Source organism: Columba livia, chromosome 2, assembly GCF_036013475.1.
Source record: "Columba livia isolate bColLiv1 breed racing homer chromosome 2, bColLiv1.pat.W.v2, whole genome shotgun sequence".
Lineage (NCBI taxonomy): Eukaryota > Metazoa > Chordata > Aves > Columbiformes > Columbidae > Columba > Columba livia.
In genome coordinates, this window is record NC_088603.1 from 56,646,095 (window position 1) to 56,667,613 (window position 21,519).

Sequence of the window (21,519 nt, forward strand, 5' to 3'; positions counted from 1 at the left end):
TTTTAGGGACAAAATTAGCTTCAACGGAGATATGGTGAGCAGATTTGCCCAGGAACAGAACCAATGCAAGACCTGTGGGAGAAAGGAGTGTTTAGCACCTATGCCTAGATCCTGGACTGTCTTTTGAAACTTGTCCTATTCCCAGCTGTGGTCCTGCAGCTGTCTTTGTCCAGGGGTGCAGTTCATAAAGCACTGTGCAGGAGAGGCTGGAGTGTCCCCCAGAGGAGGAGGTACAGCTCCCATGGCAGCAGTGCTGCCCAAGCTTTTGTTTCTGTGTGTGCAAGAGAAAAGGAATTAAGGATCGCGCCAGAGACTAGGGCGCTGATGGAGAGTTGGTGGGAGGGCTGCAGGCCTGAAGAAGAGAGCAAAAAAGAAAACGGGTTAATTTTTCTGCCTCCGTGCCCATGTGCAGCAGGGTAGATGCCCCTGGGTGGGCACCTGCCGGGAGCGGGTGTGTGTACAGCGGCGGCCCTGCGAGATCGGCTGAGGGAGAGCTCGGGGTGCTGGGCATGGATTGAAGGGAGGGCGGGAGCGGCAGCGTCGCGCCTCGGTCCGCGCCCGCCTGGCAGGAGCGCGGTCGCGGCGGCCGGGGAAGCCGGCGGGGCACGGCCTGCTCCGGGCGGCCGGGCGACAGGCAACCGCCGGCCGGTCCCCAGGCGGCCTGGGACGCCGCCGTGCCGGGCGGGAGGCGGGGGTCGGGCGTGAGGCGGCGCGCTGAGGGGCGGGCCGGGCCGGGCGGCGCTGCCGGGCGCCCGCCGCGGTGTGTGGGTGGCTCCAGGCGGCCGGTACCCAGCGACAGGCGGCCGGGTGGGAGGAGGCTGGCGGGGCGGAGGAGGCGGGAGCGCGGCGGCGTTGCGGGCGTATCAGCCGGTGCTGGACTATGGTGAGGCTCTGCGGGGGCTGACGCGCCGGCACCCCGTACTCCCTTCCCTCCCTCCCTCCCTCCCTGCCGGCTGACAGGCGGCGAGCCCTGAGCCGCACGTGTGGGATGTGAGACCTGCCCTCGCCGGGGGAGCATGAGCTGTGCCCAGGCCGGCATTGTCCAGGTACGAGGGGCTGGTGCCGCCCGGCCCCGGCTTGAGGGAGGGGGGAGATCGGTGAGGGGAGCGGGAGGAGGTCGGTGTTGCCTCCCGACGGAGAAGTGCGAGGCGGGATGGGGCTGTCGGCGGCCTCGCCGCCGTGAAAGGCCCTTCCCGGGGCCGGCAGCCCCCGCCCGGCGGGCGAGATGCGGTGGCGGGTCGTGGGTGTGCGCTGTCATCCGCGCCCGGCTGCGCGGTGCCCGCCTTTGTGCTTCGGGGCCGGCCGGGCTGTGCGGCAGCGGGACCCCCCGTGTCCGTGGGCACTTCTGCGGGTGGGGGGTGGCCGAGGGGTGTTGCTCTCCGTGGAGCATATGGGCCCTGGTGTGGGTTACGGGCTTAGCTGTCGGCCTGGCGGCTGAATTTCACTAGCGAACAAATAGTGTAGAATGGTGATGAGCGATGTGCCGGCAGAGATTGACATCATTTGAGGATGTGGATGCGCGTAGGCGGTGATGAAGAGTCCCGTGCTGAATTTTCGGTGGTTACATCCCTTCCCTGTAGAAGAAGAAGCCCCCAGATTTGGTTCTTGGCTCCCTGACAATGCAGCAAAATTTAAAGCTCAAACTGCCTTTTTTTCTCCCTGCCCTGCTGTAAGCCAATCTTGTGATTTCATATTTTGGTTATTACCTTGTGTTATTATGTAACTGCATTTTTTCCTTGGCAATTAAATAGAATAACTTATAAGTATGTTCAGAATATTGCCCCAGCCTGTAGCATTGTCAAATACTGCTATTCTCATTTCGCAGCCTGCATAGATAATGGATTTGTACTGACACAGGCACATACAATTCATTTTGTTGCCTCTTGCATCGTTTCCTGTGTGTTTCTCTATAGTTGCAGAAGAAATTACTTGGCCTGGGTTTAGATTTTTTGCATCCTGCTGTTTGGAGCTGCAGTAGTGCCTGCTGCTTCTTTTTTTTTTTTTCTTTTTATGCTGCACTCAGCAGAAGTGCGTAGTAAGATTGTACAACAGTCAGTCAGGCTGTGCTCCTGTCCACATATTTCCCAGCAGTACTGTTTCATTTTGTGGGGGCAGCTAGCCCTGTCCGATGGTGGCAGCAATTAGGGACAGGGTGCTGCTGCGCCAGCAGTGCCACATAGCAGGTGGTCAGCTGCGCCTTTCTGATTAGTGCTCATGCGAGGATTGCAGTTATTACAGTAATTCATTTTAGCCTGGGGATTCATTTTGAAAATTTGGATTTTCCACTAAGAAGGGATTATCATTTCTCCATGTAGTACGTGTGTTTTATGAAGAAATGCAGTATGGTATGTGTCCTGGCTGCTCTCTCTACTTCTGTCTGTCTCTGAGATGCACACCCATTTGGACAGCAGAGGTGCAATGTTGATTTTCATGCTGGAAACAGATGTAAAAAGCAGTGTGCACTTAGTCAACAAACACCACTCATCCAGTCTCAGTCTGGGAAAGGGGGAGGAAGAGGATCCGTCCTTATGGAGGAAACGCTGGGACTATTTACTTTTTGTTTCAGGAGGGTGAGCGGGCAGTTAGCTCAGAACAAAGAGAGGTTAGTCAGATGGACAGTGTTTGTGAGGAGCGAGTGGCGTGTGAGTCGGTTGTGGATGGTGTGTCCTACCACTGGTGTGATACATACGCTAATGTGTTGCTGACTTAATGTGACCTGAGCTTTGGACTCCTAACCTTTTTGGCATCAGTCAGCTCTTTCTCATCAGCTTACTCGCTTGAAACCAGAGCAGGCCAGAGCATGAACTGATGCACTCGATGACTCTATCAGGAACTATCAATATCTGAATGTGGCAGTGATTTATTTGAAAACAAACTGTGGACATGCACTCAGAACATCCCGAAGAACTGATTCAAAATCCGTATGCTCAGTATTTTAAATGCATTCTAATAAACAACGTGGTATTTGTTGTATTCCAATAAATAACGGGCTAACACTGGTTACTTAAGTGCATGTTTCAGTGGCACACGATCTAGCATTTTTTGCAATTGTGAGATAATCCCTGTGAAGCTTTGTGGAGTTTCGCACGTGCTACGTCTGATGCTAAGTAGCGTTCATTCAAGGCAGTGCAAAATCCACTCTGCTCTGCACTCTTGTGGCATCACCTTGGGTACTGTGTGCAGTTTTGGGTGCCACAGTTCAAAAAGGATATAAAGCTACTGCAGAGGGTGCAGAGGACGGCCAAGAAGCTGGTGAAGGGTTTAGAGGGGAAGCCGTATGAGGAGTGGCTAAAGTCACTTGGTTTGTTCAGCCTGGAGAAGAGGAGACAGACGGGAGACCTCATGGCAGCTACAGCTTCCTCACAAGGGGAGGAGGAGGGGCAGGCACTGATCTCTTCTCTTTAGTGACCAATGACAGAACCCGAGGGAATGGCAGGAAGATGTGCCGGGGAGGTTTAGGTTGGACATTAGGAAAAGGTTCTTCCCCCAGAGGGTGGTGGAGCACTGGAACAGGCTCCCCAGGGAGGTGTCACAGCCCCAAGCCTGACAGTGTTCAAGAAGAGACTGGACAACATCCTCAGACACATGGTGTGAATTGTGGAGTTGTCAGATGCAGCAGAGACATGAGTTGGACTCGATGATCCTTGTTGGGTCCCTTCCAACTCAGGACATTCTGTGATTCTATGAAATGCTTCTCCTTGTCTCCTTTTGAATGTCTTCTTACAAGCAATGCAATTGCTTGAATAAATCGCATGAGTGGAATTTAGGTTATTAGCTGCTTTTTCAAATACTGCAAAAGATGTGGTTGTGGGATAGTGGGGGACGATTCAAGTGAGGAGAGTGAGTGTTGAATTGTTGGTGTTGGGCCAAGAGCTGTTCTGACAAAGAGGTTGGGTTACCTATTTTTTGAAGTTGTTGGAAATCTGTCTTGTGGATGCAGGCATTAAGATTGCCCCCGTAGTTTAAACTCTGAAAGCTACTTTTGAAAAGTATCCTGCAAGGCGATCTCCTCATTACCCCACCACTTAGATATGTTGCAAATTTTAAACAGAAGGGCTTTTAGAAATGTTAGAAAAGCAATTACTCCAAAGTATTTTAGTTTGTGGTAATGGATTTTGCCAGGCATCACAACTTGTCTTCACAATGACTTCCGTTCTCCCTAAGTGTCTCTGTGGTCCTAAGTCTTACCTACTGAGTTTCCTCCAAACTTAGGGGTACCTGCAAGGTCTGCCTTCATTATGCATATATTATAGTCTCTGTGGGCTTCTGGAGACAAGGGAGCAGAGCTGGAGCCTTATACAAGAGCTCTGGCTCACTCTCCCTCCTGTTCTGTAGAGGGGATTCTTGCCAGCCTAGAGCCAGCATGCCTTTATGAACATCACTCAAACCAGTTTCATTTAGTATCCAAATATATGTGTAGTTTCTGTGAGTGGATTATCCCTGCAGCTGTCACAGCTTTCCCGCGTATATAACTAGGAACTGTCAGTGGATTTGGAGTCACTGCACCTGAGATGCTCCCCAGCCTCCAGCAGCACCTGTGCTGCTGGGAATGTCACTGTGGCATCAGCTCTTTCCCTCGGATCAGCTTGCGGGAGTAGCTGGAGGATGGTCCTGCTCATACCAGTCTGTGTATCTGCCTATTAGCATGAAAAGGAATTGTGATGTCCCCTTTTCTTCAGGATGTCTGCTGTTTATTTACGCTCGGCGGCTTTCTCAGTTTTGGCAATAAGGAGATGAGTCAGTTTTGCTTCTGTTTAAGGCTTTTTTTACCCATTTCTCTTGTAACATTTCATGCGCTGTTGTGATTCTGCAATGGCTAAGTGGCAAATACTGCAGGAGTTTGGTTTAATTCCTTAGAAATACATTTCTGTTTGCCTTAGATATCATGAACGTTAATTCTAATAAAGTCTAGAACAGGCTAGAACTTAAATACTTATGCATTTGTCCTAAAACACAGCAATATTTTGGTTTATACTGATAATGTCAGGAGGGCAGGAGGCATGTGACATGGGTAAAATAAAAGTACATCTAGCAGCAAAGGGCAGGCTGAGATGCCACCTACTCCAGCTGATGTTTTCCAGCTGAGATTTGAGGCCAGCAAGATACTTAGAATTAATTAAGAAGAAATGGCAAGGTTCTTTGATGTAGGGAGCCCAGGGTCATTTTCTTTACAGTTAATGAATGGTGGCTAGGTAGCTATGAGTCAGTCACGGAATTTTTGATCAGCTATGCCGTGGCCAGGGTATCCCATCATCAGTTCTGAAGCAGGAGGTTTAGGTTCTTCAGACAGGGCTTCCCAGCAAGTGCTGGGACTGCCCCTTGGCAAGATGATGATGTCCTCCTCTCAGGTGTTTGTGGGTTCACCAGAGCATGGACTGGTAAGACTGGTCCAAGGTACAGGCAAAATGGGCTGTTGTCATGGGCAGCAGACTGCTAGGGGCAAGAGGCTGGCTGAGCCCACAGCCTGTTTTTGTTTGGGAAAGAGGGAGGAGTTGGGTTGAGCAGGGACAGAGCTGAGCCTGAAGTGGGGCTCCCCTGCTGCAGTACCTGTTGAAGCTCCTGTTTGTCCTCTTCCTGTGGTGGCAGCGGCAACAGAAACCTCAGATCCTCAAGATTCTCCTTTCTTAACCTCTCCACTTTATCATCTCCTCCTCCTTTTCCATGAGCTAGGAGCTGCCTAACCTTGATCCCAGCCCCATATCTTTTTGTCCAGAACATCGCCTACAATGCAGATAAAACTTGAGATGTCTTGGAGGCTGGGGAGGTGGGGAGCAGTACAGCAAGCTGCCCCTTTTAGACCTTAAAAAAGGGGGAAACCCTGATGCTCTTGCTTGAAATATGGAAATAAATGATCAGTGTCGTGCTCCGTGGGGAATCGCTGCACTCCATTGTATTGCAAAGTTCTCTGAGGACGCAGCAGCGCAGGCAGCGTTCCCGTGCTGCAGAGCAGAAGGTCTGTGGGAGAGATCGTGTGTGCAGCAGTTAGGAAGGCTATTATTGAGACCCTGGCTGAGGTTTCATTTTATGCATTTAGCAAAACAGGCTCGCTCTTTCACACTTCCCAGATATTTTTATATTTCTCTACAGATGCTTGTGGAACACCAACATTTGTTTGGTTTGAAGCTTGAATTAAAATTCCCAACCAATGTCTAGTGGCAAATGAAAAAAAAAAAATGCAAGTGTTTGTCCCAGAATTAAAATCCATTTAAATCTGAGAATTGTTAACCCATGAAATAGTGATGCAGTATAGAATGTCTCTTGGACTGAATCACTTGTGTTTAAAAAATCACTTGTGTTTAAAATGGAACATGCTCTAAAAATAAATGGGTAATTGCTTCAATGTAGTCAATATGGAATTTAAAGATGACTGACAGAGTGATTTGTCATCTGTCTCTATAGCAGGAGTCATCTGGGAAGTCTGTGATGTTAAAGGCATTTGTTTCTATTAGCACCTTTTAAAGCAGTTTTGTTAATGAGCTCTTGAGCACCAGGATGAAAATGTCATGTGGTATAATTAAGTTTTCCATACCATTGGAAAATGTGTTCCATGTACACCTTCAATTACCAAATCAGGTTTCTCAGGTCCTGAAATGCGTGGGTCAGGAGGCCTATTGTTTTAGAGAAAGGAGGAGTATGCTGTTCTGGTGCCAACAAAGTGCTTTCACACGTCTGTGTAAAGTTTAGGGTGGCATCCTGCAAGCTTGGGAAGATCTGATGTTGTGCTACCTGCTGCATACTTTTTGCAGAGGGGAGTACCGATGGATACCCCTCCCAAACATGTAAGCAGAAGAGGTGGAGCAGGAAATTGTCTGCTTTTCCCAAGGGACAGAGGAAAGAAAGAGAGGGGGGGGATGCTTGACAAGATGGTTAAACAAGTTGTTCTTTACTGTGTACTGCTGAGATGCCCGAGTGCTGGTTGTGTGGAGCAGACAGGTCAAGGAGCTCTTCTCTGGATCTTAAGTGTTGCTGTGACTTCTCTTCCTCCCTGAAACACACTGTCCTGCCAAACTGTTTCCTTGGCAGAACGTACGTTTTATTTCGTACAGACCTTGCTAAGCTAGGTAAGAAGCAGTGAAGCTGGGGATCATCCAGCTTTGCTTGAGCTGGATGCCTTTTGCAAGGTGGTTGTTGTAAGGTTGCTGTTGTTGCCTGTTCATGAACCATCTGATCTTCAGTCCTTCTCCCAGCTGGACACAATGGATGCATGGGGGAACCTGCCTGGGTATCTGTGGGTATGCTTACACATGCTTGACAAACTAGTGGGATAGATGGGGCCATCTAATGTACCAAGCTGGTCCTTGGGCAGCTAGGTGCTTTCCTTTGAAATCTGGGCCCTGTCAAGACTGATAGTGTTGTTAATGTAGGAGATACAGTCTTGTGCTTACATCTTAATGCAGCCTCAGGAAAATTTAAACTTAGAATTCACTTTCTAGTGCAGAACATCCTTCAAGTGTTGGGTTATTTGTCAAGTGTCCTTAATGGTGTGTTAAAAAGAGAAAAAAAAAAAAACCCAACAAACTGTTGGAGAGGCCTTAGGATTTTTAATATAAAAATTATATACTTTTGGTGTGTGACTGTGTGATTGCCTGAAGACAAAGATGACAACAGATTTACTCTCTGAAGTAGCATGTTGATTTAAATAGCAAGATTTCATTGCTACATGCTTAACATGAAAAGAGAGGAGAAGTGGATGAAATGTTTCATCTTGGAACCAGAACACATGTTTCCAAGATGATGCCATTCAAGATTTCATGAAAGGCCCATTAGACATTAAGTTGTCTGCTGCCTTGGTTACAGGCCTGTGGAAGCTGTGTAGAGATTGGGAGTGAGATCTTTTCATGAACTTTTAAGTTGCTTAATTTGACTATACCATGCTCTCAAACAGTAGTCAATGTGAGGTCAATACCGTGATTCAGAAATACTACATACGTACCCTGAGTCATAGTAGAGACCTAATGCTGAGATAAAGTATTATTGAATCAAAACTTTTAGTCTAAAAATGAGCACTGTTCCTCCTAAAGTTATTGGGAACTTTGGTTGATGGACAGTGCTGTCTGCCCTTTTGTGATTTTTCTTCTTTTTTTTACAGAGCTTGGTATCATAGGCAAGCTGGCTGTTTGCTGTGCCAATGTGAAGCACTGACATTTCTTTCTCATTGCTCTAGGAGCAGGCTGAAGCCGAAAACAACCATAGGAGTTACTACTCAGACCAAGTATTAAGGGCTAATGAACTGAACTGTATTTTCTCCTCCTCTTAGGCTAGAAAAGGATTCCAACCTGGTCCTGTGGTAGAACTGCTTTCCAAGACCCATCACTATGGTGACTTATAAGAGTTAGGTTCTCTGATTTACCTTCTTTTTGGTTTCCACTTAACATTCCTTAGGGATTTTGGCTTGTGTGTGAAAGGAAGTTACCCATTTTTTTTTTTTTTTATATAAGCAAAGCTCTCATTAAAGAAATCCCATGCGACTAAAGGCAGAATTTTGTATGTTGGTCAAGAAACTGTGTGCTGGTGTAAAAACATTACCCGCTCTTTAAATTTGGCTTTGTGTTACTCCTTCATGCTCCTCAGAACTGTCACTCTCAGAGCATCCTCTTTGCAGATTTTCAAAGGCCCTCTCTCTGCACATGAGTTTGCATTTGTTTTGATAGTCTCCTCTCCCACTTTAACATCCCCACTCTGCAAGAACTGGGTGATTGCAAAGTACAGTTCTTTCCAATGTGCTTTGCTACACAGATAGCTGTTCCAAGGCCATGCAGTCTTACGTCTCAGACAAATAAAATGTGGGTTAATAACTCTGACTAATGTAGCCTAAAACTTTAATGTCTGTTTGGGAAAATATATTAAGACATTTCTAATTAAAAACTTATATCACCTAATTATAAGCGTCTGAATTCTTAAATATCTCTTTTGCACTCAACTGTGTATAAAGCCAGGAGCAGGTGCAGAGTACTTGCTTATCCTAAAGTGCTTGAAGCAGTTCACAAACCTGGTGTTAGAAAGATTTTAGAGTTGCTGGGGAGGGAATGAAAAAGTTTGAGACATAGGAGCAAAATAACAAGCAATCAGGCTGCAGGAAATTCATCAAAATTGTAGCAAAGGTGTGGTGAAATGATCTCTGTGCTTCTGTGTGTTGAACTTGCCAGCTCTGCTGCTGAGGTTTGGATACAGGTAGATTCTAGAGGAGGGTGGAAGCAGACAGCACCTTCTAGAAACCTGATCTGAGGATCAGTTGCTCGTTTTGCTTGTTGGAACCACATGCTAACTTCTAGGTGTCAGCTCTACTGTTTCGTCCACCTTGGAAGATCGTAACAAGCCCAAGGAAGCTGCTGCAGAACTTCTTGAAAGGGGCAGACTGCCCTTGTGCCCTCTCTCCTGTCTTTGTACGTCTGCCTGGACCTGCCTGCAAAGGTGGCTTTTTGAAGCTTGGGGTGGTGACCCAGGCCAGGCTTCCTGCAGAGGTCTCAGCCCTCTACCCTCACCACCTTAAAAACAAAACAAACAAAAAATGTCTAAGACTCTAGTAGGAAATGAGTAAGAAACAATTTCCCGAAGAATCGTACATGAAGAAGTTGCTTAATTACAGAAAAAACAATGGATATAGGGTTGTGAGGGAGAGGTTCTATGTTTAAATCTCTGTTTGGAGAGTGGGAATAGAAATGTTTCTGGCAGAGCCTCTGCTTCTGTAAAATATCTTGATTGCCTATTTCACATCAGAATGACTTTCTAACGGTTATCAAATGTGGATTTTATACACGTGCGTGTAAATTATTTATTTGTAAAAAATGATTCTGAGGTTTGGACTCCAAGTTAAATAGATGTCTGTTTTGACCTATTTTTCCCAACCCAATTCTGCCAGCTCTGTGTGTGCCTACATGATGTTACTTGCTTGGGGAGTCCCACTGACTTCAGAAACACAACGCACCTTAGGAAAGCCGGTGCGTAAGTGGTGGTAGCAGGCTCAGTGTTTGCATTAGATGGGCTGCCAGGCTAGCTCAGCAAGGGTAAGATGTGGGATAGGATGTTTGAGGAGTCCTCCACTGATTTAACACTGTATCATCTAGTAGCACAGAAAGGGTCACTGTGAATAAATGTATTTGGTTGACTTGTGACCTCCTCATAACAGCTCTGAGAGATGGACAGGAGATAATTTACTTGATAGCCTTCTAATAACTCACTTGAAAACCCATTTCATCTCCTTTAGTTACCTGGACCAAAAGGGTTATACATGCAGTATTGCTAATCCAAATAATCCCTGTGGGACTGTGAGAGGGGACACCCACATACTGAAATAAAACGTGGTAAGAGGGCCTTAAGCAAATGAAAATCCAAGCTGCTAAGTCTACATGGCATACTGGGAGCTTACTAGCCTATATCCAGGATGTTATAACTATGTTTTGTGCAGCACTGCACCAAAAAGAGTTGTAAGAGATTACCTGGAGTTGGCTGCATGCAACTGGTTTATGTGCCTGAAGTGAGGGAGGTCCTCAGAAGCAGATACCCCAAGCTGGTGTGTTGGGTAGGGCCTGTTGGAGGAACTGCCCTCTCCAGGAAGGGGTGTTATTATTTCTCTTGCACCTGATTTAGATTAAACCTAGATCTGTGACTTTCCAGGAATGTGGCCTAAGAGGCAGGGAGCTGCTCTGAGTGTGTGGGGCATGATTTACATCCATCTGGCCAAAGTAATTGTGTTCTGCATAGAAGATTTGAAGAATCATTGAGCCAAAGAGCCAGAGGGAGGATAAGTCTGATTTAATGGGTACAGGGGGGAGTTCCTGGATGCTTTTGCCAAGGGCTGGTTCATGTGCTTTATATGCAAGTGGGATGTCAAGACTGGTGTTTCTGGGATGCACAAGAGCAGAACACTAAGTCCATCAATCCCGCTGATGTCCTGTTCTTTTGATCTGGCCTAAAATGTCTATGTTTGGTCTTAGTTTTCTGAACGGTTTTTATCCATGCCTCAGTGATGTGTCCAGTGAGGATCTTCATGTTTGTTTGGCTTGTTTCATGCAGTAGTTTTCTGAGTTGAATCCTGGTAGCTAATGGTGAATATGAAAGCATTCAGATACAAATTCACATGTCATAGCATAACCAATACAATTCAGTTAGGGCTTTGATAACAGGTATGTGGTAACCAGGTATTCAAGCCTTGGAAGACTTAGGATACGAGCTAAGAAGGCTGTTGGGCTCACCTCCTTGGGTTTAAGAGTGACAAGATGTAGGTGAAAGATTACTGAAAAATGTTTTACAGCTGCACTACTGAGCCAAACCTCTGTCTTTCTTTCCATAATCCCTTCCCTTGATCCTGTGTTCATGGTCTCTGATAGGTGCTGGGGCAGGAGGGAGACTTTGCAGCCAAAGAGGGCCCAGCTGGACTTCATGTAAGTTGAGGATTTCCATCACAGGAACAGAGTTGACACAGAAGTTCATGATAAATGAATCAAAAAGTTAGCTCTGTCCTGGACCTTTTAGGGGTTTGAATTTTGGTGGGGTTTGTTTGTTTGTTTTGGTTTCTTTTTTGTTTGTTTGTTTTAAAGGGAGCCAGGGCGTAACAAACTTTTTTGTGCTTCAGTCAGCAAGCAAATTCTGGATATGCTGGAGGCAGCCGGGCTTCTGCCTAATAAAGAACAATTTTTATGTAATTGCTTTGGAGGAAAATCCCATTTTAGGCCAGAGAGGCTTGCTGTTGAGCAGAGTTTCCTATATACCCCGCTAACCACGCGCAACGTTCCTCCTCTTGCTGTGTGCACTTTGGGTTCCTGCAGTGCTGTCCTGCCAGGCTTGTCTTCCCGGTCCAGCTTCAGGTGTGGTTCAGAAGCCCTTAGCAGCCCTGCTGAGTCACAGGGAAGAGCCGGAGACACAAGTATTACTTGGATTTGCACAGCACTGCTGGATTGTTTGCTGAAAACTAGAGACCCACTACAAGTCACCCGCACTTCTTCAGTTGTTGCTCGAGATTGTTTCGTGGTATAATTATGGCGTTCATTTTCAAGTAGCTGGCTACTTGAGTTAAGAGCTGAATTTGTCGCCATGTGAGCCACCCTGAGGCTACCAAGCCTCTCTTAAAAAAAAAAAACAAACAAAACCATGTACTTTTTTGGAGAATACGTATGCCATTTTTGTACGGACATTTAAACACTCTCACATTGATGACTCCTTTTCTTGGAGTCTCTCGCTCCCAGCAAAGACAGGTGACCTGGTAGGAGCAATCCAGTGCACTGCAAACATGCAGCGTAATTATATTCTTGAAGTAGTTCTGGTGCATGGAAGTGTGGGAGGAGGCGAGGCATATTAAATAGTGGAGCTGCATGAAAATTTGCCAGTGGAACAGTTTTCTATCAAAAAGATAAGGCTGTTTTAAACAGAATCAAAATGTTCCTCATGAGAATGTGTTTGTATTGCAGCTGGCAGCTGTTCAGAGGACATGGGGCCCTGCAGCCTTGTTTAGTGATCAGATCCAGTTGGAAGAGATCAGAGATGGAGGCGTGGCAAGGTGGTGGTTGTTGTTGCTGTTATTCTTTAGCTTTAAGGAAAACTTCAAAATTCTTCCATTTCCCACTGTGTAGAAAATGAGGCCTGACCTACTCTGCTTCACACAGTTGTTTCTTGAAAACTACCTCCTGTCTCCAGTGCACATCGTCATCATAGTGTTGTACTATTGTATTTACTTCGTGGAAGCCTGGGGCTGATCTCACTGCTACATCAAGTTCATTAAATCACTGATCTTGCACTAGGGATGCATTTGGCCTGTGAGGTCTTAAAATAACTGTGGAAAGGTTCACAGACTTTCAGCTTGCAGGTTTGTAACACACACTGGAAAACAAAAGCATGTCAGTAAGGGACCTCCTTCCCCATAAACGCTTGCTTTTTGGCTTGACAAGATCACCTTGGATGGGATTCCTGCTCCCTTTTTTAATTAAATTTTTCAAGTGTGGATACTAAAGTTATTTTAGCAAGTATTTTAGCAAGGTTCTTTTTTTTTTTTAAAAAAAATTATTTTATTTTTTAAAATTTAATTTAATTTTATTTTACTTTTTTTTTTCCCCCCCTGAGGCTGCTGGGAGCGATTTTTTTTCCTTCTCATTATCTGTATTTCCTTTAACTTCACAAACACCTTTTTTATAGCCATTGGAGGCTAATATGTCTGATCTCTCAGTAGCAAGCCTGTAAAATGTTTGAGCTTCCAGCCTAAGCTGGTGCAAACCAGGCATAGGGCTACTGTTTTAGGCCCTTCTGGTTTCAGTGGTGCTGGGACCTTCTTATTTTTGGTTGCAAAAAAGGCCTGTGCTTTGGCACAGCTGAGCTCTCTTACTTAGGGTACAGCAAAGGCAAACTCTGTTCAGCAGGTTGTTCAAAAGTGGCCTTCATCAAGGAAAGAAACGTCCTGTTTTGGCTTTACTTCTCTTGTGCCAGTCGAACCAAGTGTTGGTGCAATGGACAGAAAAATGATGGCTTCAATGAAAGTCTTACCATTTAAACGGCTTTTTCTTTCTCTGCTTTTGTGGTGATCTGTCTTGTTCCTGCAGAGACCTTTTTCTACCCTTTGCCTGTGGGTCGCTCCGGTATATTGAAGACCATCCTTCAGCTGCTTAGTCTGTTGAAATGTGGATGTGGAAAATGAGTTTTTCTTGGTGTGAACACTCAACAACGCGTTTGTTTGACAACTGAGCAGTTCCCCGTTCAGAGCACACTGTGCAGCAATAACATAGCAGCTTTGTCATCTGCTAAGTAAGATGACAAAAGAGAAGGTTAATGGATTTTTTTATTATACTGAGACTATTACTCATTCTGTTTAGTTCCCTGATTTTTTGGTGCTTGTTTACTAGCACTTGCCCAGCATCCTGCATATACGGATCCCTTTCAGTCTTCCCTTGGCCCTGCACCCCTTCTGCTGGCTGGTGGGCTGGATGAGGTCCCTGACGTGTCACTGGTTCCCTGGCTCCGGGCATTCCCATAGCCAGAGGCAGAACTAGTCTTGAAGTGCTCTGTCATCTGGGAAAAACTTGGAGGTGTCAAACTTTTTTTGTCTGCACATGAATAAGGAAAAAGAGAAATGGCAGAAACTTTATCACTGTGCTAAATGCTTTTATAGGTTGAGTGTAGATAGCCAAGTATATATGAAAAACATGTCCATGGATGAAAATGGGAATCTTTCAGAGATCCTTGTTATGCCCTGCCAGGAATGCTTAGCCATTTTCAGTTTATGGTCCCTAAATATTCAGACCTTAAATGCTCTTCTAGCAGGGATGTGAACCCCCTCATAGAAATGTCACGTCATATCTGCCATTCAGTTATTTATGTAGCTGCATTCTTCAGGCCTCACAGTTTACAAAAAAAAAAAAAAAGTATTTTTTCTTAAAGGGAATTTTCTGGTTTTTGGCTTGTGCCCATTGCCTCTGGTCCTGTCACTGGAGACCACTGAGAAGGGCCTCACTCTATCCCACCAGCTATTTATGCAAATAGATAAGATTCCCTCTGAGGCTTTTCTTCTGCAGGCTAAATAATCCCAGTGAATCCTTCTGCTTTTCTAGCCACTCTTTCCTGCATGTTAGTCACTTCCTTGGGTCAGGACGTGCATTTGTGTGGCTGCATGGAGAGCTGCGTCAGGGAAATGGCCCAAGTTAGAAGAAACCTATTGTTTTATGCCATGTGGTTTTAACCCAGATGGGGGTTTTGTGAAGGCTTATGGCAATGCAAGCAAACACCCAGCAAAGGCTGGGAATGAGGAGTGGGAGGAAGGCAAGGTGTTTCTCCTTGTGAATGTCTTAGTTTTGCTGGCTTAAAGTGTTTGTGACAGTAGTCAGCTGGGTGAACTGTGAACCCTTGTGAAGAGGGTAAAAATTTTTGGTTTAGACTTACCAAGAAACCAAGGCAATGGAGGTATTGTTTGGGCAAAGGTTTTTGTGTGCCATGAGAAAATGATGGTTTCATATTATTTCTTTAGCATCACAGAATCATTTGAGTTGGAAGACACCCTCAGGATCAGAGAGTTCAACCATAACCTAACCTAACTCTAGCACTAAATCATGTCCTTAAGGACCTTGTCTAAAGGCCTTTTGAACACCTCCAGGGATGGTGACTCCACCACTTCCCTGGGCAGCCTGTTCCAATGCCTGACAACCCTTTCCATGAAGAAATGTTTCCTAATATCCGATCTAAACCTGCCCTGGTGCAACTTGAGGCCATTTCCTCTTGTCCTATCACTTGCTACTTGGGAGAAGAGACCAACACCCTCCATGCTACAACCTCCTTTCAGGTAGCTGTAGACAGAGATAAGGTCTCCCCTCAGCCTCCTTTTCTCCAGTCTAAACAGCCCCAGTTCCCTCAGCTGCTCCTCATCTGACTTGTTCTCCAGGCCCCTCACCAGCCTTGCCACCCTTCTCTGGACTCTCTTTAGTACCTCAATGTCTTTCTTGTACTGAGAGGCCCAAAACTGAACACAGGATTCAAGGTGGGTCCTCACCAGCACTGAGTACAGTAGCACGATTGCTTCCCTAGTCCTGCTGGCCACACTATTCCTGATACAAGCCAGGATGCTGTTGGCTTTTTTGGCCACCTGGGCACACTGCTGGCCCCACTCCAACCATTTTCTGCTCAGGAACTTTCTTAACTGACTGTGTTTCTGTCCATTTAGTACCCTTCAACAGAGACCTGCTCCATGAAATCTTTCCTGCTTTCCTTTGAACCTGTCTACACTCTTACTGTAATTTGAAAATTAATTTCACAGCTCAGCTATCCATTCCATTAAGAACCACCACCTTTAGTATGTTGTGAACCTGACTCCTAGAGCCTTCTCTTAATGCCTCCCTTTTTTCTGTTTTCTTTCCTCTCACAAGTCTGTGAACCTCTGTTATATCTTCCCTCTGTTGTCTTTTATCCTTCCCTGAATCTTCTCTTAGTCTTCTACCCTGCCTTCATCTTCGGTACCTGCTTACCCTTCCTCTCCCGATTAATTATGGTTATTCTAGGCACTACTATTTTTCAGATACTCCTTTTGCATTAACTCCCAAAGTAATTCTCCTCTAACTCCAGCCCCCTAATGTGCAGTTCTGCATCTCTTGTAGCGGTCCTGTTTCACTACTGTTTCATCTGGATCTAGCTCAGTTTCTTGTATGCAACCCCTTTCCCTCCTTTTTCTCATCCTGCCACCCATATTTTGGTCATGGACTTAGTCTTTGATTTTTTTTATTAGACCAAATTCAACTTTGTTCTCATGTTATTGTTGAATGTAATTTTTTGTTCATCTCTCTCACAAAAAATCTCTGCCCATGACTTGGTAATTTTTATACTTTTCTGCTGTAGTCTCTACCGCATCAGCTTTCTGCAAATTAAATTTTTGCTGTGAGGGCCTTTTTCTCCTCTGTTCATTTTATTTGAATCCCAGGTCAATTTTTTGTCTATTTATCTTTTTATCATCCTGGATCTGCTGAATACTGCCGATTCTTAAATACAGGTTCTCATGCCTTCTGTCCCTTCTCTTCTGAGATAATTAACATGACTGAAGTCCTTTGTTTCTGCCATTGGTTTGGCAACTCTGTTCATGCTACTGTACTCACTGAGCCAGTGGTAAAGAGACTGCCTGAGCTGTTTATTACTTTATTCCTTCAGATCCTTCCCAAATATTTACAACTACAAAATGGCTACTGCAATAATATCTGTGAACTGCTGTTCTGTATTTATCTCATCTATATAAGGTTATTAGGTTTTTGGTGTACAGACACACTGACTGGATGATTTATAGCTCAGCGCTGTACCTTGCATTTCACAAAATTGTGTCTAATCCTAGCAATTTGTGTGACAATTGTTTCTAATGTTTTGAGTATTTTTTATTTTGCCTTATTAGTAGATGATCTGATATTTAAATCTTCTAAAGCGGGAGTAGTTACATTTATACAGTCCTAAAATTAAATTCGGCCTTTTGAAGGCAACTGTGAGGCTGATGTGGGCCCCGGTGAAAATGAGTTTGACACCCCTGCTTTAAAGTGCAGAAGACCTCAATGAGTTTGGCTTGGGATTTTCATGTACATATTGCTTATTGGAATCATTGTGCCTGCTAGAGGCAGTTGAGGGATCCCGTCCTTTTTGGTGAATGTTCTGAGGATCTTTCTCTCTCTGTTTTATTACATGTATCTCACCTTACTTTAGCTGTCTAGAATTGAGCCCTCTTGTGTCAGTGGAATAGCTGGACTTTCTGTAGTAGAGAGACGGGCTTGGGATGAACCAGTTTTTATTTTAAGGTAATTTGGGTTTTCCTGTGGCAATGGTGCTATTGAGAGAGAGCCTCTATGCAAACTTCAGCAAACAGCTAGGATTGTATAGTGTAAATATCACCTTATATCTACTACAGGGTTGTGTGTGGCAACAGAGGATGGGAATTACTGGACATTATTTCTGTGCTAATTCATATTAGCGTTTTCTTGAAGCGTGTGTTGCTAATATTGTTCTTATCTCTCTTCCTGGAGAGTTTAGTTTTGCTTTAACAGAGGGGTTGCATCTCATTATGTTCAGTGGAAGGTGTCACAAGCAGTAATGGTTGACTCATAATCACCAGCACATAACTATTTAGAACAAAAGTATGAAGGATAATCACATATCCAGCCAATATTTCTGTCCGTTAAGTACTGAAAAATCAGGAGTTGGACTCCCTGCTAATGTAGGAGTTTTCAAGGCTTCTGGTTTGGAATGTTTCTCTTATGGGAATGGGGTGCTTACAGGGTTCGTGATTTGAAGACTTGCAGTACACACTGGTTGGAGATTTGTTTCTGGAAAGGAAAGTTGAGTTGTCTGTTTTGTTTTTTTTTCTTGACCCTGTGACTACAGGTACTATGTACATGAGGATAAGTATCAGTTTTTATTGAACTCACAAAAGTGTTGCTTCACTGGAAGGCAGTTAAATTTGGGTGCTCTTCTCTCCTTTTTGCAAACAAACTCTGCTCAGTAAAGTTTGAGATAGCAAGAAACAACCTTTTTTATTTTTTGTTTTAAACTTGCTATGCTTTACTTTTTCCTCTACGGTATCCTAAGCCTTCTTATGTGGCCTTTTTATGTTTATTTAACCAATGTGAATGTTATTCACTTAAGAAAAATCCTCTCATCTTTGAGGGTTAATCAAGGGAGAGCAGGGTGAGCCTGTCTCTGCTCTGAAATATTAAATAAAGGAATCAAAGGGAAATAATACCCTATGATGATACCTCAGGCAAGATTTAATTAAGAAAATGAAATCGCATTGAGTGACCCATTGTGGACTGCCAAAAAGCCAACAAATTAGAGAGAGATTTGTTAGCAGTGTCTATCCATCAGTAAGAGCTTCTACAGTGTACTAAGCCTGTGAGATATGCTCAGAGTGGCTTAAAGTGATGTTTAATTACCTGATTGATCAAGGTTGTCTTTTTAAATTCAGTGCTTCAGGGAGCACATCTAGTCTGTGAAGTGGCTTGCAGGTTCTGGGGATCAGATGATTAAGGGAGTGGAGCATCTGCCTTATGAGGAAAGGCTGAGGGAGCTGGGTCTCTTTAGTTTGGAGAAGAGGAGACTGAGGGGTGACCTCATTTATGTTTATAAATATGTAAAGGGTGAGTGTCATGAGGATGGAGCCAGGCTCTTCTCGGTGACAATCAATGACAGGACAAGGGGCAATAGGTATAAACTGGAACACAGGAGGTTTCGCTTAAATATGAGAAGAAACTTCTTCATAGTGAGGGTGACATACACTGGAACAGGCTGCCCAGGGAGGTTGTGGAGTCTCCTTCTCTGGAGACATTTAAAACCCACCTGGATACCTTCCTGTGTACCCTCATCTAGGTGTTCCTGCTCCGGCAGGGAGATTGGTCTAGATGATCTTTTGAGGTCTCCTCCAATCCCTAATATAGTGTGATTCTGTAATCAGGGCTGGTCATGGCATGTGGCCATGTGTGGGTGTCTGCTCAGCCCTTGCTCAGCCTTCGTATTCATGAGTTGCCTGTGGGTCAGAGATAACAACTGTTCCTGGCCTTCGCTGACTGCATGGGAGCTGCTGTCTGGTGTGTGGCGTCAGCTGAAGAGTACTGCTCAATAGCCGCACAAACCTGACGTGAAGGTGTGCCTGGAGTGGGTAAGTTCACTAAGATTGCAGCACGTTTGTGTCGCTTTAAATTGATGGGGTTAATTTTTCATGTGTGTTGGCCAGAAGCAGTTTTGCGCTGACTGAACCTGGGAGGTGCAAAGGTAGTTAACTGGTTGCCAAAAGATCAGCGGAAGGGTGGGATACCTCTGTGTGATGGCAGATGTTAAGAAAGCAGCAAAAGTTGTTTCTCTTGGGCTCATGTTGCCCCAGGTTTACTAGAGGCTTGAAAAGGAAGGAGCTTGCTTCCTCCCTCGGCGTGACTGGGTTTTGTAAATCTGAGCTGTGCATTGAGGGGAGTACATCCAGGTTCTGCTCCTGCCTCTGCAGGTGAGGATTGTTTCCTGATTCACAGCTGAGGTTCAAATTGGGAAACTCCATGGAAAGAGTGTATGAGCTGAGAAGGGGGGGAATGTAGGGAACCTAACGTTTGACCCTTTGTTCCCCTAGGCAATGCTTTTGAAATACATTTGATTCATGGGGTCTTGAACAAACCAGAGAATGACATTTAACAGATAAAGGCTGCAAGGATGGGTCTGATGCCTCTAATAACACATGTGACTTTGTAAGTCAGCAGTCATCGCTGTGCTGGGGCCGAGCAGTTTCTCTGGTGCCCTGTGCTCTGCCTGGATCCCCAGAGGTCTCTCTCATCTGCGTCTCTGGCAATTACGCAGGCATTCCCTTGCTCTCACCATTAGCCTAATGGCTGGTAAGAACATCACTTATCTCTTTACTCTTGAGTGACTACTGCTTCCATAATCTCTTTTGCATTAAACTAATGGATGGCTTGTGCGAGCAATTTTTCTCCCCCTCCTAGCGTGGCGAAGAGGGTACCTGTCGTTGCTTTTGTCCCATCTGTCTTTTGTTGCGGATGAAAATAGAATTTGACAAGAAATTAGAGCAACTGTCATACCTTGTTGTGTCCCACAACCTTCTGCAAATCTTACTAAAACTATGCAAATAATAGTAAATGCTAGTTGAAAAAAAAAATAAACACACCCCCACATTCATTTACTTTGCCATATGTAATTCCTCAATTGCAAAAAAGACATTCTCATCACAAGCAGTCATTTTACTTGGCTTTTATTTATTTATCTTTCAGTTAGAAGTGAGATTTAGAGTAGCTACTAGATAAAATAGAGTACTGATCATTTCTAAGCCATCCCTTATGCAAGAGGAATAAAAATTTTGCTTATACATACACTACTTCTCCCACTGTCTTTTCCTGCAAAGTAATAGTGATTTTTACAGACCTGCTTCATCTTATGTGGGTTTAAAACATAACTCAACTAATAAGCTTTTCCCTTTCCCTTTCCCGTGCTCATTCCTATTGTGCCCTTCTTTTGGCTGTCTTTTTCTGAAATGTAGTGCCTATAGATGAGTCCTTACCAGTGCTGCTGTGGGGGAATAAGTTTTATAAAGCACAAGTGACTGCTTGCTATGTCTGTTCTGGGAGGGCATAGAAATGCAGAACTGGAAGTGAGCTGTAGCAGCAACGATACCCGCAGCGCTCACCAGGAGCTTGTGTAGCTACTCTCAAAGGCTGCTCAGGATGGACAGTCCACAGGCTCCCGGTGAAGCGTGTACCTGTGCTGCTCTTCATTGTCAGTAGGTTTTTTGTAATGCCTAAGCTGTGGTGTAATCAGGCCCATCCACTGTGGCTACGAGAGAAAATATTCTTTCCTCTTTGCAGTAGTGTCTTAAATACTAAACTATGTCACTTGCACCATTCTTCCCACTCCATCTCCTGTCTTTTTTCCACATTTTCGTTAACCAATCCCAACTAAGTTGATGTCTCTCTGATTTGTGTTTTCTTGAGTTTTGCTCTTTCCTCTGGCTCTTCTCTGGACTTGCTCCAGTTGGCTCATCTTTTTCTTCAAATGCAGCACCCAGGCAAGGATGTAGTACTGCAGCTGAAGCTTTGCTGATGCTTAGTCGAGTGGCAGGATAACTCCATGTGTTATGTGGGACACAGTGCTGTTTCTCTGTTCCAGCCTGCTTGTCTTGTGCTCATTAGCTTGACTCTGACTCCTGTTCAGAGTGTCACCCCCTCTTACCAATGGATTATCTCTGAGGACTCTTACCTGGCCAGAAGTTCCCTTTACTGTATTTATGCAGTTATTTCTGCCTATGTGTACAGCTTTGCATTTATTTTTTTTCCCCCTTTTTTTTTTTCTTTTTTTTTTTCCTTCCCCAATTTGTCCCGTTTGTCACAGTAATACTTGGTTTAAATCCCATCCTTCACATTTGTGGTCTTCCTTGGTTCTACTTGGTCTATGGATTTAATAATTTGACTCTTTCCTGTCCTCCAATTAAAGACAGCACAGGACTAGCCCACAGAATTCATCCAGCTATGTGCTGTCTGCTCATGTAAACCAGGGATAACTGCTGGATATAGGTCTCCAAGTTTTCCATCCAAC

At 44.8% G+C, this 21,519-nt stretch overlaps 1 protein-coding gene across 5 annotated transcripts in view; it reads left to right on the forward strand.

Moving 5' to 3' along the window:
- Nucleotides 1–759: 759 nt before the first annotated feature.
- The window catches only part of HECW1 (HECT, C2 and WW domain containing E3 ubiquitin protein ligase 1), a 272,737-nt gene continuing 251,977 nt past the window's right edge, over nt 760–21,519 (forward strand). For 3 of the 5 annotated variants that reach the window (XR_010470205.1, XM_021293020.2, XM_021293024.2), the window contains exon 1: nt 766–1,046. Coding sequence is in view for 3 of the 5 variants with exons in the window: in XM_021293020.2 (XP_021148695.2) it covers nt 1,017–1,046 (30 nt within the window). In the remaining 2 variants the exon portion in view is untranslated. Of the gene's footprint in view, nt 1,047–21,519 lie in introns of all 5 variants that reach the window. The other 2 variants (XM_021293021.2, XM_065052088.1) reach the window with 2 other exon arrangements.